This window comes from Alternaria hordeiaustralica, assembly GCF_023758085.1.
Source record: "Alternaria hordeiaustralica strain BMP 2776 chromosome Unknown scaffold_25, whole genome shotgun sequence".
NCBI lineage: Eukaryota > Fungi > Ascomycota > Dothideomycetes > Pleosporales > Pleosporaceae > Alternaria > Alternaria hordeiaustralica.
This window is the reverse complement of record NW_026056797.1, coordinates 263,681-279,428: the sequence shown is the minus strand read 5'-3', so window position 1 is coordinate 279,428 and position 15,748 is coordinate 263,681. Positions and strand designations below refer to the sequence as shown.

The 15,748-nt window shown below is 54.2% G+C and overlaps 4 protein-coding genes across 4 annotated transcripts; 3 read left to right on the top strand and 1 right to left on the bottom strand.

The window, feature by feature from the left end:
* Positions 1–1,413: 1,413 nt before the first annotated feature.
* On the bottom strand, positions 1,414–2,870 carry J4E84_009034 (uncharacterized protein; the record flags this gene model as incomplete). The annotated part of the gene is made up of 3 exons (XM_049391600.1): positions 1,414–2,089; positions 2,136–2,424; positions 2,480–2,870. The coding sequence occupies 3 exons, from the start codon at positions 2,868–2,870 to the stop codon at positions 1,414–1,416; spliced, it is 1,356 nt and encodes a 451-aa protein (XP_049240728.1).
* Positions 2,871–4,955: 2,085 nt separating this feature from the next.
* Positions 4,956–8,021, top strand: J4E84_009033 (uncharacterized protein; the record flags this gene model as incomplete). Its single annotated transcript, XM_049391599.1, has 1 exon — positions 4,956–8,021. The coding sequence occupies one exon, from the start codon at positions 4,956–4,958 to the stop codon at positions 8,019–8,021; it is 3,066 nt and encodes a 1,021-aa protein (XP_049240727.1).
* Positions 8,022–9,987: 1,966 nt separating this feature from the next.
* Positions 9,988–12,057, top strand: J4E84_009032 (uncharacterized protein; the record flags this gene model as incomplete). The annotated part of the gene is made up of 2 exons (XM_049391598.1): positions 9,988–10,355; positions 10,404–12,057. 2 exons carry the CDS (start codon positions 9,988–9,990, stop codon positions 12,055–12,057), a joined length of 2,022 nt encoding a protein of 673 aa, XP_049240726.1.
* Positions 12,058–14,612: 2,555 nt separating this feature from the next.
* J4E84_009031 (uncharacterized protein) lies at positions 14,613–15,187 on the top strand (the record flags this gene model as incomplete). The annotated part of the gene is made up of 2 exons (XM_049391597.1): positions 14,613–14,841; positions 14,895–15,187. The coding sequence occupies 2 exons, from the start codon at positions 14,613–14,615 to the stop codon at positions 15,185–15,187; spliced, it is 522 nt and encodes a 173-aa protein (XP_049240725.1).
* Between the last annotated feature and the right edge of the window lie 561 nt (positions 15,188–15,748).

The following is a 15,748-nucleotide window of genomic DNA, read 5'->3' as shown; positions in this document are numbered from 1 at the left end:
GTTCGCGTCGTCGGCCCCTATGTTCTGTCTGCCTGCTCGCGGTGGACGGTGATCGTGCATCGCACCCTGACCTTCACAAATCCGAGCCTTGAAAAGAGCTCTGCGGCGCTGGACCTCAGCGATAGTCCTTATATCCCCGAGCCCTAGGTTGACCGGTGGTGTGGAGGTATGCGCTCAAGTGGATCCCAAGGGCCGTTCCGACTTCGGTTCTTTGTTAGGACTCGGAACGCTACAGCTTGTTGATGGAAGCAAGAAAGGCCAGCGCAGCTCTGAAACAGCTTATCGGGGCCCAGAAACAAGGCACGGCACCCAGAGCCACCGAATCCTGTCGCGGCGACGCTGCGAGTCGTCGTTGGAGATAAGGTAAGGCCGCGGACGAGCTGACGCTATGTAGACTGGCTCCCCAACTTGCGCACGGCCAGGGTCTGGGCGTAATGACGTTTCGTGGGGAAGGGTGGAAAGCGGAGATCACGGTAATCGCCTTGGGCGGGGCGCGAAGGAACACGACAGAGAGCGACCGTAGCAAGCGAAAGGAGACGAGTTGATGTAAGGAGAGATATCGCAAGGTCGAGGTTGGAGTACGTAGACGGCTGCTCGTTCCTGACCCCGTGTCCCGTCTGGTCGTTGGCGTATGACCATTGGCAGTAGGTGTGGGTGACTGACGAATCAGACGTCGCTCACTCCCCTTCCTATCCAAGCCTGGCGAGTCTAGACATGCTCACCTGCCTTTATCCAGGACATGCGCATCTACCTCCTGAGCGCATTTGCCCTGTGGTCTGCGGTGTGCGAGACATGGTCGCGTAGTCGCGCAGCCTCATCTCTCAGTGCTACGTACAACCATGCCAAAGTCTATACAGATCCATCATCATTCCGCCCTCCTCGAGGCTTGTTTACCACACGCTATCTATAACGTCATTATCTGGGGTGTGAAGCGAGTCGAGTTGCGCCACGTAGACTTTGTTCTTCTTCGACATGGACTTGACAAGGGAGGCCAGCTCTCCCGTGCATGCCTTGCAGGAGATTCGCGTCCTCCAATACCGCATACTGTAGGTTCGCTCATCTGTATCGAGTTCAAGTTCTCCTTTCCTTGATCCCCATACTGCTCTTGGAGTACGTCACAGGCTTGGTATGAACAACTGGGGAGACCTTGCAATACAAATAGCGATCCTACGAATGAGATGCAAACACACCGTCCAGCTCGGTGTCCAGTTCGCCGAAAGTCAATTTCGTATGGTACAGGTATGGAACATCGACTCCGATCCATGCAGATATCATACCACGGTCATACATCCTCCTCTATGCGTGCGGGTATTATAGCAAAATCGTAAGCCGAGCCGCAGGCTTAGGGAAATCCAAAATATATCGAAATGCGTTCCAGTTCATCCAGACCAACCCCCATGTTTCGTGAAATCTCTAGTTCTTCTTCTCTTCTTTCTTCTCCTCCTTCTTGGTCCTGCTCTTGAAAAAGTCCGAAATACCGTCCTTGAACTTCTCCCAGGGTGTGCGATTCAGGTGGTTACTGAGTTGGCGGTACTTGTACATCTCAGCCCAGCAGTCGCGACCCCATTCGCAGCCAGCCATGTTGACCATAAAGTCACGATCTTGCTCTTGGTAGTGGATATCGGGGTTATCGCCATTCTCACCGCATGCGCCTGGTGGGAAACTCATGATTTGGCGTTGCTGGATAAAGGCGACGTGAGGCCTGATCCAGGGCTGATTCTGGTACATGTACTCGAAAGCGTCCTGCTCCTTGTGCTCCCACTCCATATGCTTTTGTTCGTAGCCAACAGGATCCCACCAGATGTCAAGCAGCCTGTCGGTCCACGCGCTTCTTCGCACCATGAATGAGCCCAGATTGAAACCGCCACAGTCTTGGGGTAAGAGCATATTGACAGAGTCGACCTTGCCGTCTCCCACTGGTGAGCGTGTCTCGGGGTCGAGGTATTCGTCGGTCAGAGGATGGGTGATGTTGAGGGGGTTGTAAACGTTGATGTCGCGATATGTCACGTCTTGTAGCTGTTTGAAGACATGCTTCTGAAGGGAGTATGTCGGCTCCATAATGAACGTGTTCGTATCAAGCCACCAGAACCTGCGAAATATTAGCCTGGACCACATCATCTTCACGCAGCACGTACCATTCAGCATGCGGGTACTTGCGCATGGCGTTGCGAATGGTGTCAACCTTCTCCCAACTTTCTCTCCACTCGTGCGCATAACGCTTCTTGGTGCTCATGTCTACGATCTCCAATTCGTAGCCCCAATTCCTTGTGTACTTCTTCTTATTCTTGACGCTGTCGCGTTCGATAGCCCATTCGCGGGGACCCTTCCATTCCATAACACCTCCACCTTGGTTCGCTGCGAGTATAACGACGTATTTGCTGCCGCCGCCGAACCATGCGGACCGTCTGTACATACGACGGATGGCTAGATCTGTCAATGCCAATCGCGAGAGGGGGGCTTGGAGGGGGTGATGACTTACGTGTGTTTGAATTGTAGAAAATGAAGAAGAATACTACGAATAGTACCAATGCGACCCGTTTCCGCAGACGCCATATTGTCCAGGCTATGCCATTCAAAGCACGCATTACTTTGTTCTGCGACCGCCCACGACCTAGTTTCTCCTTATCACCGTGGTTGAAGGGCAAGCTTGTAGAAATCCTGCGAAAGTGCTTGCCGAAGAAGCCTTGGTTTCTTGGAGTGAAGCCGGGGTATCCTTTCACCTCAGCACTCCGCTGTTGAGCCGATGCCCAGGTGACATTGTGTGAAGAGGAGCCATTCGGGTAGGGGCTCGTCCGCCCACTGTTATCGTATGGGGTATTCAAGCCCGGGCTCGACCATCCGCCTGGCTGAGGCGAAGGCGATCTCGACATTTCGAAGGCGCCTGGCGTGCCAGGAATGGAGGGTAAGGCTTCGCCCAGCGAGCGGCCGTGAAGACCGCTGGTTGTGCCTAACCTGCTCCGCGACTCTGCACTATCCGGAAGGTTGATATTACTGGGCGGCAATTGCCTTGCAGCAGAAGAGCGCCTCCTGCGTTGGCCACTGGAAGCGGAGAAGGAGGATTGGGAAGCCAGCGTGACTTTGGCGGCGTTGGACGGGCCGGGTGGGATGGAGGAGCGACGCCGACGTGAGGATCGTGGCGACGGGACAGTCAGCTACAGTCGCCGATGTGATTCGACGGCAGCTGCTCGAGCGTGCGGCACTGCAGAGGCAGCGTTGTGGTATTACTGAGGACAGCTGGCGGCTGGTAGCCAAGTTCTCGAACGGCAGGAGCGCGGCGGTCGCACTTGAAGCGGGAAGGAGCGTCGGGGAGAATGCGGTGCAACGTCCAAGGCTGTCGTCTCGTCAATGGCAATTGATATAACGAGGGACGGGAAACAATAAAATACTACAATACGTCGGGGTGTATAGCTGCTGGAAAGGAGTCTGGCGATAACCCAATCTAGGTCTTCGAGTTCGCTGCTTGGCGTGGATCCAAAAGGAGTACGCTAATTCCGCCTTGAGCGCACCTCCAGGGTTAACTACCTTTCAAGACTCCAATCTACTCCGTGGCAACGATAGACCTCTGCTCTATGGCCTTGTATGGCTTCAATGCGTCTCGTGGAGCGCGAAAGACGCTGATATACAGCAGCTGTGGCATCGTGTGGTGATATTAATAGTTCGTATTCGGATAGCTGCACCCACATCGCCAGCAGGCGCGCAAGATCGACTTTGATAACAGCTGTCATGAGTTGTTGTGCGTCCAGCAACTCCAAATGAGGTGTCTGATGTTTCCCAAAAGATTTTGGCACGTTGCAGTGTGTTTGCATGTGTCCCGGAAGGTTAAATGCGAACGTGTGGTCGCAGCTTCGGCTGACCACATTGTGCACGCTTAAGCCGTGGCCGCCTAACGGTAGACGTCGCAGAGGTATGCATATCACTATATGCTATACAGCATGACAGTGTGTTCACGAGAGTACCTATAATCGGCGATGGAGTCGCATCTATATAGTGGTGGTACAAAGAGGAAGAGTCCCAAGCACCTGTTCGGCTGAACACCACTGACCCAATCTCCACGAGTTCATCACTGCTACCACTGACTGCGAAAGGCTCATGAAATGTAGAAGAGCCTCCGCAGGTACTTATAAAGGCATCCACCAAAGGGTAGACAGGGAAATGGTCGGCGCATACAGACCGCACCGACGGCTAGCTAGCGCCATCTTGGCGGCGCCTTTCTCGTCCAACGGTTGGTGGCAGCCCTGATTGATCTGGCGCTTGAGTTACGTCGTCCTCGCACCTGACTGGCCCATCTCAACTTTCACTAGACACGACATCCAGCTATGCTTCTGGAGCGTCTCAGATTTCGCATAGTGTTGTACAATTCCAGCCCAGCGAATCCACGGCGGTTACTGAGCCTAAAGCCTGGATACATGGCGCTCTTCATGAAGCAGATCCACCTGGTGGCTCCAATCACCTTCACTCGGGACCCGTTGACAACGCCTGTTGCGTCCAGCACGCTTTGACTCATTCATTCGTAGTCGCCAGTGCTGCCACATTACAGGCTGGAGCAGAACTCTAGGTGAAGGAGCTATGCACTATGCGGTATGGCAGCAGTTTGCCTGGTAGGCGGCAAGGCCATCGATGGCCATGTAAAGATCCGGGGTTGCGTGTTCGCCCAAGAGCAAGAGCCTCACCATTCTCCTTTTGTTGCGCCTTTACCGTCTTCCGTACCTTTATATCACTCTCTTTAACAGTTTTCGCTGTCATTTGCTTTATGCCGTTTTCCTCGGTTTCTTTTTTCGTCGTCACGTAATAGATTTCGGGCCCCGCGACACCTCCACAATAGCATCAACAATAGCACAGCCACATAACGTCTCGGCTTCACAATCACTTCGACGCCGACATAAGCCATTGTTGGTATCACCTTCGTTTAGTATCGAATACCCACCGACGGAAGACACCGACGGATAGCGCCAACGATGAGCTCGACGAGGAGAGACGTATACGGCCAGCAGCCATCTCTCAAGCCATCATCGAGGTCGACATTCAATACCGCACACCAAACGGACAGCGATCCTTACGCATACGACGCACAGGTGGATCGAGAAGAACAAATATCGGTGCACTTCAACGATGAGTTTGACGGAAGCGCAAACCCAGACAGGTCAACGTGGGACACCGAGTCCCATGTTGAGTCGCAACGAAGAACGTCAAGACACAACTCGCGATCATTCGCAGGACGCGTTTCAAGGCAGAAGAGTCGGCGGCGAGAGCTTCTAGGAAGACCCGCGAAGCCTGGAATCACTGTCGACACGAGCTTTACAAGACATAGAGGCACCGAACCCCACCAGGTCTTCCCCCAAGGTGGAGAGAGAGGAAGCGGGTCTGTTCGCAGGTCGCCATGGTTTGGCTTAGGACGATCTTCGACCAGGAACAAGGGTTTGGGTATCACCAAGGGTACACCTCAACCAAACAGTACACATCGGAAGAAGCCCAGCGTCGACCGGAACGATCTAGACACAGCCATTTCGATGACACCCGGCGGCAAGTCCTGGCAAGAAATATCACCTTGGGATCGACGCATCCCAATCGGAATATCGGTACCCACCGACAGCATCTCCGACTTCAGCACGCTGCAAGCCAACCGACCGCGCGCTGGCAGTGACGCTACTCTTGTGACACCAAGCATTATCATCACTCCCGCAGCAGTGAAGTCCGTTTGGTCCCCAGATACGCCCTTTACAGAATCCGATTATACGCCGAGCATTTACTCTCGATACCAATCGACTTTCGCGAGCTCGAACGTTCCTCCAGTCCCAGCTCTGCCTGCTGGTATGTCGCAGGCACCAGTCCCTAGCGCATCCAGAGACATGCAAGGAGCGACTGGTCACGCCAGGAACGACACTTTGGATTCAGCGGGGACTGCCTTTGAAGAAGAAGACGATGACGCTAAAAGGAAGGATCGTATAATGTCTACCAGTACCGTCTTCGAAGAGGACGAAACACCTCTAAGAGAAAGAACCGTAGAGAACTCTCTGGCTATTGACACATCTATGGTGCCCACTCCACGACGATCACAAGGTTGGTGGAATGTCATCACAACCCCATTTGTTATGACACCAAAATCGTCAACCTGGACCGAACGTGGTGGGGACCGAACACCAGACGTGCCGATGGTCCCTTTCCAATATGGTACCCGAAAGGCAAACGAATCAGTGCCACTTCCGAACACGTCCAACACCACGGCGGCCACAGGATCCAGCGTTTCAATGGAAGCAGAATCGGAGAAGGCCTTAGCCTACTCGTCGCAAGAACCACCTTCTGATTCTCATCGCGGTGTCACGTCGCCACTTTCTACTATGTCAGCCTCGCCAGTTGTTGGTACGGCCGCCATCGGAACTGTATTGATGCCCCGTCAGGTCGAGGAGCCACGGCAGATCAACGTCAACATTGAACTGCAAGATAGGCGACCGATGCCGGACAACTATTCCGTTCGAGCTAATTACCCACCGCCTGCACAGAACTTGCACACGTCAGCGCCAGCACAACAAGTGAAGAGGGGAGTGTCTCCACCCGCCAATGCCAACAGCTCACAGCAGAGCTTGCCGGTATTTGCGCCGCCACCCAAGTTCGCCCAGAAGGCCTCACACTGGAGCTACGATAACGTCAGTCGTTCCAGCTCACAAGCGTCTTCACCTGATCTCAAATCACGAAAGAAGCATCGCAAAGTCTGCAACATGATGAGCCTTTGGCCGTTTGGGAAGAAGACAATCCAAAAGAACCAGGATGGCACAAAGGAGAAGAAAAAGAAGCGAGGCATCTGTTTCTGGGGCTGTTGCTGTTGTCTGGTCTTCCTCATACTATTGGCAATCATCATCCCTCTAATCGTGGTCCTCCTCAGGAAGGGCAACGACGACAAGCCCACGGCAACTCAGCCAAGCGCAGATGTCGGCAACCAGTGGCTCAACCTGACCGACTACCCTCCCATACCAACGGGCATTTTGACTGTTGCACAACCCGAAGCTGTGGAGGAAGAAAGCGGCTGCGTTGCGCCTACGACGTTGTGGAGCTGTGCACTACCGAAAGAGCTTCAGCAGTCCATTGAGCCTAACAAGCCCGACCAACCGAACTTCAAGATCGAAATCACGTTTGAGAATGGCAGTACGGCCGAGTTGCCAAAGTCTCAACGAGCAAAGAGGGCGGCAAATGCAGTCTCCGCTGGTGCTTTCATCCGATCACTGCTACGTGCACGTGCTGCACCTTCGCCATCTCCTGCGCCTCCATCGACTGCTGACATGAGTTTTCTGGGACAGACCACTGACGGCAATTCTGCGCCGTTCGAGGGTGAGGAGACTGGACTGTTCATCAGCATGCAAGATCCCACTGTCAGCGCATCGCGACTGATGAAGCGTGCCGATGCGAGCGATCCGACAAACATCACCGCGGCGATCCCACCGCCGATGTTGGCTTCTGACGGAACTGCCGCGCCTGCGAACTTGCTGCCTTTCCCATCTGCGCAGCCTCTACGACTGTACAATCGCGGAAAGGACAATGAGCACTACGGCTTCTACAACTACTTCGACCGCTCCATTTTCTTGAAGCAGATTAACGGCACCAACCGTGGTGGCAACCCTGCAGACGTCGACGGAGGGAGTGCAAAGGACGCCGCGAAACTGAGGTGTACGTACTCGCAGACACGCTTCCTGGTACAGATCTGGACACGCAGCAAAGAAAGCAAGCCACTGCTACAGAACTCGGCCTCAGGCGCATCAGACGTGTTCAAGCGGCCAGGCACCTTCCCTTACCCAGTCACTGTCACTATGGACCGTCACGGCGGCGACCCATCGAAAAAGAACCTTTATTGCTACGAAATGGAGGACGACGGCTCCATCAAAGACGAAGAGTCGAAAAAGTCGTTCCAGTTTGAAGACCGCGGGTTCGGAGGCAACCTTGTCAAGGGCACGCAGGGACAAGGAAGTGTCAGCGGACCCATCGACGGTGGGACTGGCGGCTGCCGATGCCAGTGGCAGAACTGGTTGAGTTAAGGGTCCACTCACTCGGGACCCCAGTCATGAGTTTTCCTTTGTCGAACGAACACTTCCAGGTTGACGGAACTTGCATAGCGTTTGGCTTTTGCGCATAGAAGATACTGCGCCTTTTCATGTCTCTCACTTTTGTTATCAAAATTGCAGCCTCTCTCGTCGGCGACCGGAGTAAGCTCGATTCTAATACTTACCCACTGGATGGCCTTCTTGTATAAAAATATCCTTAGCTTGGATCTCTAGTTAATACATATTGATATCAAAACTCAAACACCGAACAGTTCACCTCCACGGTGCATGGTCGCTAAGCCTAGCTATAACCGTAGTGCAGGTATGTGTTTGGTCCACATGCGGCTCGGCGAGCCATTTCGAGGGATTGTGGATACTGTGCACTACCGTCGGATGGTACCGTGGCATCTCCGCTGACATCCTGGGTTATGTGTTTTGAGATTTGAAATGCCGAGTATTATATGTGTGTATTGGGTGAAGGGAGAATGATTACGCTGGTGGTAGTGGCAAAGACATGATGCCGGTAGTTCCATGGCAAGATTGATATTACATTCTCCTTCAGAATCGACGACAGGTCCATCATCCCGACTCTACTGCCGTGGCCGTTCGAGACGAATCCTCGGATATGAAAGTCGTTCCTTGTAGTCCCACTTCGGGAGTAAGCAACAGAGATTTCCTCGGATATGCGTCTGTCAGGCGGCAGCACGTACCCCAATACGTTCGGAGATAATAAGGGCAATGTCACTTGACCAGCGTTATTGGTGTTGATAGGGACGTGGGACGATGGCAGCGGAGGAAGTGTGGATACTCCGCAGAACTGACGAGGATGCATGCGGCCAAGCGGCCTAGCAGCCCTGCACGGCCCAGATTCTCGGACCCCGCCATGTCCACTGATCTCGCCCACGTTCTCTGTGCGCCTTTCTCATTGGCCCTCCAGCGCCTCATCCTTTGAAGACCTTTCGTCGCCTCGTACGTGCAAAGTAGTGGCGACGCGGGTCAAAGTGCGTCAATGGCGCGGGCGGCCTGGGCAATTGATCTGTCGCCATGCCTCCTGATCGCAGGCTTGGTGGTGCTTGTCCAAGCCCGCAAAAGGCTTGTCCAAAACGTCATCGCTCCAGCAGCTATCGCGAAGTAAACCTTGGTTACACCGGAAATCTGGGGACTGGGCGGATGCCATGGCACAAAAAGGGTCTTTCAGAAAGACAATCTCTAGCACTATGGGGCATAGAGCAAGGCACATAGCAGATGCGCTCGCTCTCGGCCCAATTAGAGGCTGTTGCTTGTGCCGAAAAGGCTGGGATTTGCTGTCGCGTGAGCTCCTTCCGGACTGGGTGGGCCCTCCAAACTCGTAGCATACTCGCGTCCGTAACGTTATGCCCCCGCCGGAAGCGACGGTCTCTACACTAGAATTTTCTTCCCATCCGTGGACCCTTATATAGCCTGGTAGCATCGGCGTCTTGCGAAATGCTCAACTTTGTTCACCCAAGTTCGCGCTCTCTTTGCGCCCCTGCCTCTTCTCTGCCTCCCGGCTGAACGCGTGGGACCTCTGACCCTCAGTTCTTACGTACTGCGACCCTCAAGAACAAAAAAGCGCACTGCCACCACGTGAAGGCGCGTATTCATCATCAATCAGCGCATACACACTCCCGGCACTCGGTTTCGTCATCGGACCGTCCGGCTAGTACTAGGATCTGGCAGCGTGCTGAATCGCAGATCCCATCCACCACTCAGAGGCCACCCCATCGAACGTGGTACTGTTCTGCATTGTACGTGGGACTACTCGCGCTACAGACACCACCGGGTGATCGGTATCCCTGTGGGACACTCAGCATTCTTGCATTACAACCAAAGCGCATATAAGCTTCACTAGGACCCGCGCTTCTGGGCAACACTTTCACCAGCCATCCCCACCATCAGCATACAACAACGAGATCGCCTCGGTTCTCGTGAACTTGCTGCAATGCCGGACCTTCGCGATCCTACGCCACCTTCCCTCCGGGATTATGGTATCGCTGCACCCCATGGACCCAACATGACTGGCGAGCACCAAGCAACTCAGGACATTGACATCCGGAATGACATGAGCGAAAATGAATCGAGCGTATTCCATGCCCTGTTGCACCCGGACGACCTCTACAATTCCAACGGCACCTACTGGGCAGATCTGCCCCTGGGTCAACGGGTCAAGTTCATCGGCCAAGTCGATAAAGCTGAAGCGAAAGCCGAAGCGAGCTACTTCTGGGATATGTTCAAGAAGGACCCGCTTGCGCCTATGGGTCACTACTTCCGAACATGTGTGATCCCTGGTGCTGGTCTTGGTCTCGAGGGGTAAGCTCTACGATACTGTAGCTTAGATCACTACTAACGATAATTCAGATACGTGCTCTTCTCTATTGGTAACGTCAGGCCTCTCTTCCAGGCTGCTTTCCCGGAATGCTGGAATGATCACGAAATCTGCGACAAGACCTGGCTCCAGGCTGTCGACTACCTAGAGATCTGTGGTATCATTGTTGGTCAGATCCTTGTTGGCATCATTGGTGACTGGCTCGGTCGTCGCTTTGGTCTCATCCAGGACGCCGTCATCATGTTCGTCGGTCTTCTCATGCTCACCGCCGCCTGGGGTGTTACCCAGAACGGATGGGTCATCTGCTATGTCTGGGCTCTCTTCTTCTACGGTATCGGTGTTGGAGGCGAGTACCCGATGACTGCTACCGCCGGTATGGAGAATGCCGTTGGCTCTGGCAAGGTGTCCACCAAGGACGACCGTCTTCACCGTGGTAGGAAAGTCACCAGTGCTTTCCTGATGCAAGGTTGGGGACAATTCTTCAACCAGGTCATTCTGATCATCTTGCTCCTCATCTTCCACGGTGGATCATCGCCCCCTTACTCGAAAACCTTGGCTCAGTGGACCTACCGCGTGTCTTTCGCCATCCCCGCTGTCGGCACACTTTGGCTCGTCTACTTCCGTTACTACAAGATGAAGTCTGCCTCGAAGCAGCTCGCGCTGTCCAAGAAGAAGTCCAACGTCACCGGCTACGACGTCCAGTCTTTGAAGCTCACCTTCACGTATTTCGGGCCCCGTGTCCTAGCCACTGCGGGTGCTTGGTTCGCCAACGATGTTTTCTTCTACGGCAACAAGCTCTTCCAGAACCAGTTCATCGACATCATTACGCCTGGCAACAAGTCCGTCATGACCGGCTGGTTGTACAACTTGATCAACGTCGGTGTATCGCTATGTGGCTACTACCTCGCTTCCTTACTCATCGACAACAAGTTGTACGGCCGCAAATGGATGATGATCGTTGGTTTCCTGGCTGACTTCGTCCTCTTCATGATTCCCGGCTTCGCCTTTGAATACTTCACCAAACCCGAGAACATTCACGGTTTCCAGGCCATGTACTTCTTGTCCTCCTTCTTCAACCAGTTCGGACCCAACAGTGTTACTTTCCTCGTCGCTGCCGAGGTCTTCCCCACACCCGTCCGCGCCACTGCCCACGGATTCAGCGCTGCTTGCGGTAAGGCGGGTGCCCTGCTCGCTGCTGTCCTGTACAACTACATCGACACCCAGACCAAGTTCTACTTTGTCCCCTGGTTCGGTCTCGTCGGTGCTCTCCTTACTCTGCTTTTCCTCCCAGACACCACTGGTCTGGATCTCAAGGAGCAGGAGCGTCGTTGGGCTTACATTCGCGCCGGCAAGGAGCACGACTACCACGGTATTGCCGTCCACTGGAAGCACATGTCCTGGTGGGAGCGTTTCCGTGGCCAGCACAAGGACTACGATGCCAAGCTCGACTACGAGCAGAAGATCGCTGAGATGCGCACAGATTGGGTCGAACGCCAACAGCACAAGTTCTCCGAGAAGAACGGTTGGGAAGGTGTTGAGGCGGACGAGGATGACCACGCCGACGTGCACAACTACTTCAAGCGCACCACACCTGGCTCATCGCACGGCCCTGAGCCCATGATGGCACCCAAGACGGTGTCGGAAAGTGACTCAGCGGATGAGATTACGCGGGAGAAGCAGCTCTAGTGGAGCTACGAATTTGAAGTTTCGTTGTAGATCCGATGGATAAAATGTTGATTATTAGCGTTATCGTTCTTTTTAGCATTACAAAGGCGTTTCTATCGTCTTGCGCTCGACGCAGAGGTTGTACCATGATACATATAATGAAGATCGTTATGACAAGTATGTTCTTGGACCCATCCAGACCGTTTTCATTCCCGGCTTGAGTTGTTGAGTTTGATGAGGAGAGCGGCGCGGCAAAAACAATCATTGACAGAATCTCGGTGCATTGTTGAACTCGATCAGAAGTAATATAAACGCGCCCGGCTAAGCTTCTCTGATACACGACGTGCAGTCGTGACCGATGTTGAGCATGCATTCATAAAGTTGTGCACGCACAGCAGTCGCTTGGACAGAAAACCTCTGTTCGGCTGTTCGACCCAGCCAACAAGACAGCCACCGGCGCCTAGCCCCGGGCGCAACCCAAACAACAGCCTCTGGTTTCACGAGCGACACCTCGGGATGACACAGCAGATAGGCGGACGGACACCTGCAGTTGGCGGCGCACATGAAGAAACCTTACCGCAAACCTTCACAGGTTTCGGTACACGCTTGGTTTCAGCGGTCAGCCATGGTGGCAGGACGTGGTAATTGGAAAAAGGGCAGGCTGGGTGGTAGCCCGGGCAACTATCACCCACCCGCTTTTTCTCCACGATGCGCGCGGCGGTTTGGCGGTGACAGCTGCCTGAACTTCGGGTCGCCGGCGCTACACCGGTGTACTGTACAGTTGGCAGCTTGGGAACCGCAGCAACAAGGCTGGGTGTCTGGTGTCAGTCGTGTCTTGTGCAGATGTCTACGACATTGGGACCTGCGCAAGTGCAGCATGTCAAATGCAAGTCGTAGCGTCGGACCTGATGTGTGGACAGGGTGAAAGGAATCTTCCCGAAAGCTTTCGCGGCTTTTTCGCCGAACAATCTGCAGGCGCAAGATTTGCAGGCACTCTCCTTCAGTGTGTTTCCATGGCCGTCTTTCCGTAGTTGCGCCGGCGCATTCACCCACACCATGTTGTTGCGACGAGATCGAGAATATGTCAAACACGAGATGGGAAGGAGAGCATATGACGACGTCATGATCTCCTTCTCCTTGAATCCTTATCACGTATTACGGCAGCGGCAAGCAATCGTCGTTGCGAAACGAGATTACGAGCGTGGTCCTTGCATGCTGGTGAAAAGTCCGGAGATGGGGGGACTGGGGTGTTTCTGGCCGTGCGCTTCATTCCCTTTAGCCTTTTGCTCGCATTTGCCGGTGAATGCGTCGACATGTAGGTACAGATTGCACGTTGTTTGTTTCAATATATTGTGTTTGCAAGGGGTTTCAATCGAGATTCTTGGGGTTTCCTCGGGCCATGGAACAGATGGTTTAGTGTTGGTGGCAAATGTTCCTTACTTAGAAGCAAGCTGCAAGGGACGGGGATGGATCATCAGGAGAGGGAAGGAGAGGACCGAAGTGCTGGCAGCATTGATCGATTGATTGATTGCGCGTTAGCGACCAGAGCGAAAACAAGGGCAAGGGACACGCGTCACCGCACCCACGATCACGGGATTCAACAAAACCGATGCAGCTGCCGAGGATGGCTATGAGCAATCCCAGGCACCTGTTGCTAAGGATAGTAAAAACGAAGCAGCATCGCAGGCCAGCAGACGAAACACGATCAGACAGCGGTGCGTAGGCAAACTGCTGCCAACAATAACCGTGAGGGATGCATAGGGCCGCCAGCTGTACCGGGCAACGATCTGCATGCGTTATGGACGGGCTTGAGGCGATCGAATGGTGACGGACCTGCCCCTGGCACTATGGTTGCTAGTCGCACGGCCACTGGCGGGAGGCGTTTGCTGGCGTCGCGATAAGGTGCGCACAAGCGAGTTGCAGTGGAGAGATGTTGCGTGGCACTGCGAAACGGCCCTCTTCTGAAGTCAAACTCTTTCGCCTGCTTGCGCGTTGGCGATGGCTGGTGTGGCTGGCGGTCTGGGAGAGGGGAAAAAGCTGGTTACACGTCGAAGTGGGCGGTAGTCAGCGACATGGAAGCTCCCAGGCAATCAAAACGAAGCAATTCGGCCGCTTTCACCAGCATGACAAGCTCTCTCGCAGGGGACTAGCCTCGCCCAACGGTTCAGGTGGGCCAACTTGGATAAAATTCTTGGAACGATGCTTGTCCATCTGCCAATCGCGGACTCGCCTCGTGTCTGTGCGCCGGGGCTGGGTTGTTCTACTCTTGTCGAAACACACGGGCGCAAAGCCTCTCCAATTACTCTGCCTACCACGTCCACGGCCGCACAGGGCACTTTTGGGTACTGTGGGTCCGCCCGACCCCATTGCGACACAACAGCCGCAAGTCTTGCGTGTGTGTTGCCCTGCGGCTCCAGGCGAATAAATAGATAGCCCGTTTGCTGCCTCCCTTTCTCTTCTTCATCCACTCACTCCAACGCACAAACAGATTCCACCCGCTTCAACTCTCCAATCTACGAGTCGATCACTACACAGTCGCTATCTTCAAGTAACTACTACCAACCCACATCATCAACATGCGTTTCTCCATCGCCTCCGTTGCCATCATGGCTGGTGCCGTCGCCGCTGTTCCTCAGTACGAGGTCCAGCCCATCTCCCAGATCTCCGACGGTCAGATCCAGGCTCCTCCTGCCACCAGCATGATCCCCGCCGTCCCCATGCCCTCTGGCTCCATGGTCTCTGAGATCCCCGCTGTCCCCATGCCCTCCGGCTCCATGGTCCCCTCTGGCGACATGACCTCCACTGGTAAGTTTCTCTGCGACTCTGCTCAGTCAATCACGATACTAACAACACCACAGTCGCCGTCACTGAGACTGCTTCCGTCACCTCTGTCGTCGTTGTCCCCACCGCCACTCCCGTCGTCCCTGGTGGCTCCATGTCTGTCCCCATGGGCTCCAACACCACCATGGTCACCGGTACCGGCTCCATGAGCGCTACTGCCTCCACCCCCGCCTCTGAGGAGACCTCTTCCGGTGTCGCTGGCAGCGCTACCGAGAGCGGCGGTATCCCCGAGTCCACCGGTGCTGCCGCTGGCAACATGGTCTCCTTCGGTGGCCTTGTCCTCGCCATCGGTGCCGCCATCGTCGCATAAGCGCCTCACCACCCTTTCTTTCCCCTTCTTCACGATATACCACCAACTCAGTCACGATTGGGTTGCATGTTTGTTTAAAAGCAACACGGAGTAACAACACATTTCCAAGCATTAATGGCGGGGATTTTTAATTCGGGGAACATTCAGGTCGGGGTTAGCGGGTTACGAATGATTCTTCTTCTCATGTATCCTACTAATGCGACAATGTTCCAACGGGGATGCATACACATGGCTTGACATGTATAGATAGTTAATTCAACTGAGATATCAGTCGCCGAAAGGTGGTCTGAACCAAACTTTACTTCCTACACCTGTGAATGCGCTTGACCAATGCTCTACCTTCATGACGTGTAGTTCAGAAGAGTTTTCCTGGCTACCTTGTTTGACACATGTGAAAGCTCTCGACATATGCAGCTCAGCGCAAAGGAAAGTGGTACCTGGAACCGACCGCGCCAACGCATGCAAGATAATCGCCGACCTCCCAGCTGCCCCTGCCTCGGTCAACCCGCAAGACGCAACTTGCCTTCCCCTCCTTGCGCGACGACCACACGACCACACACC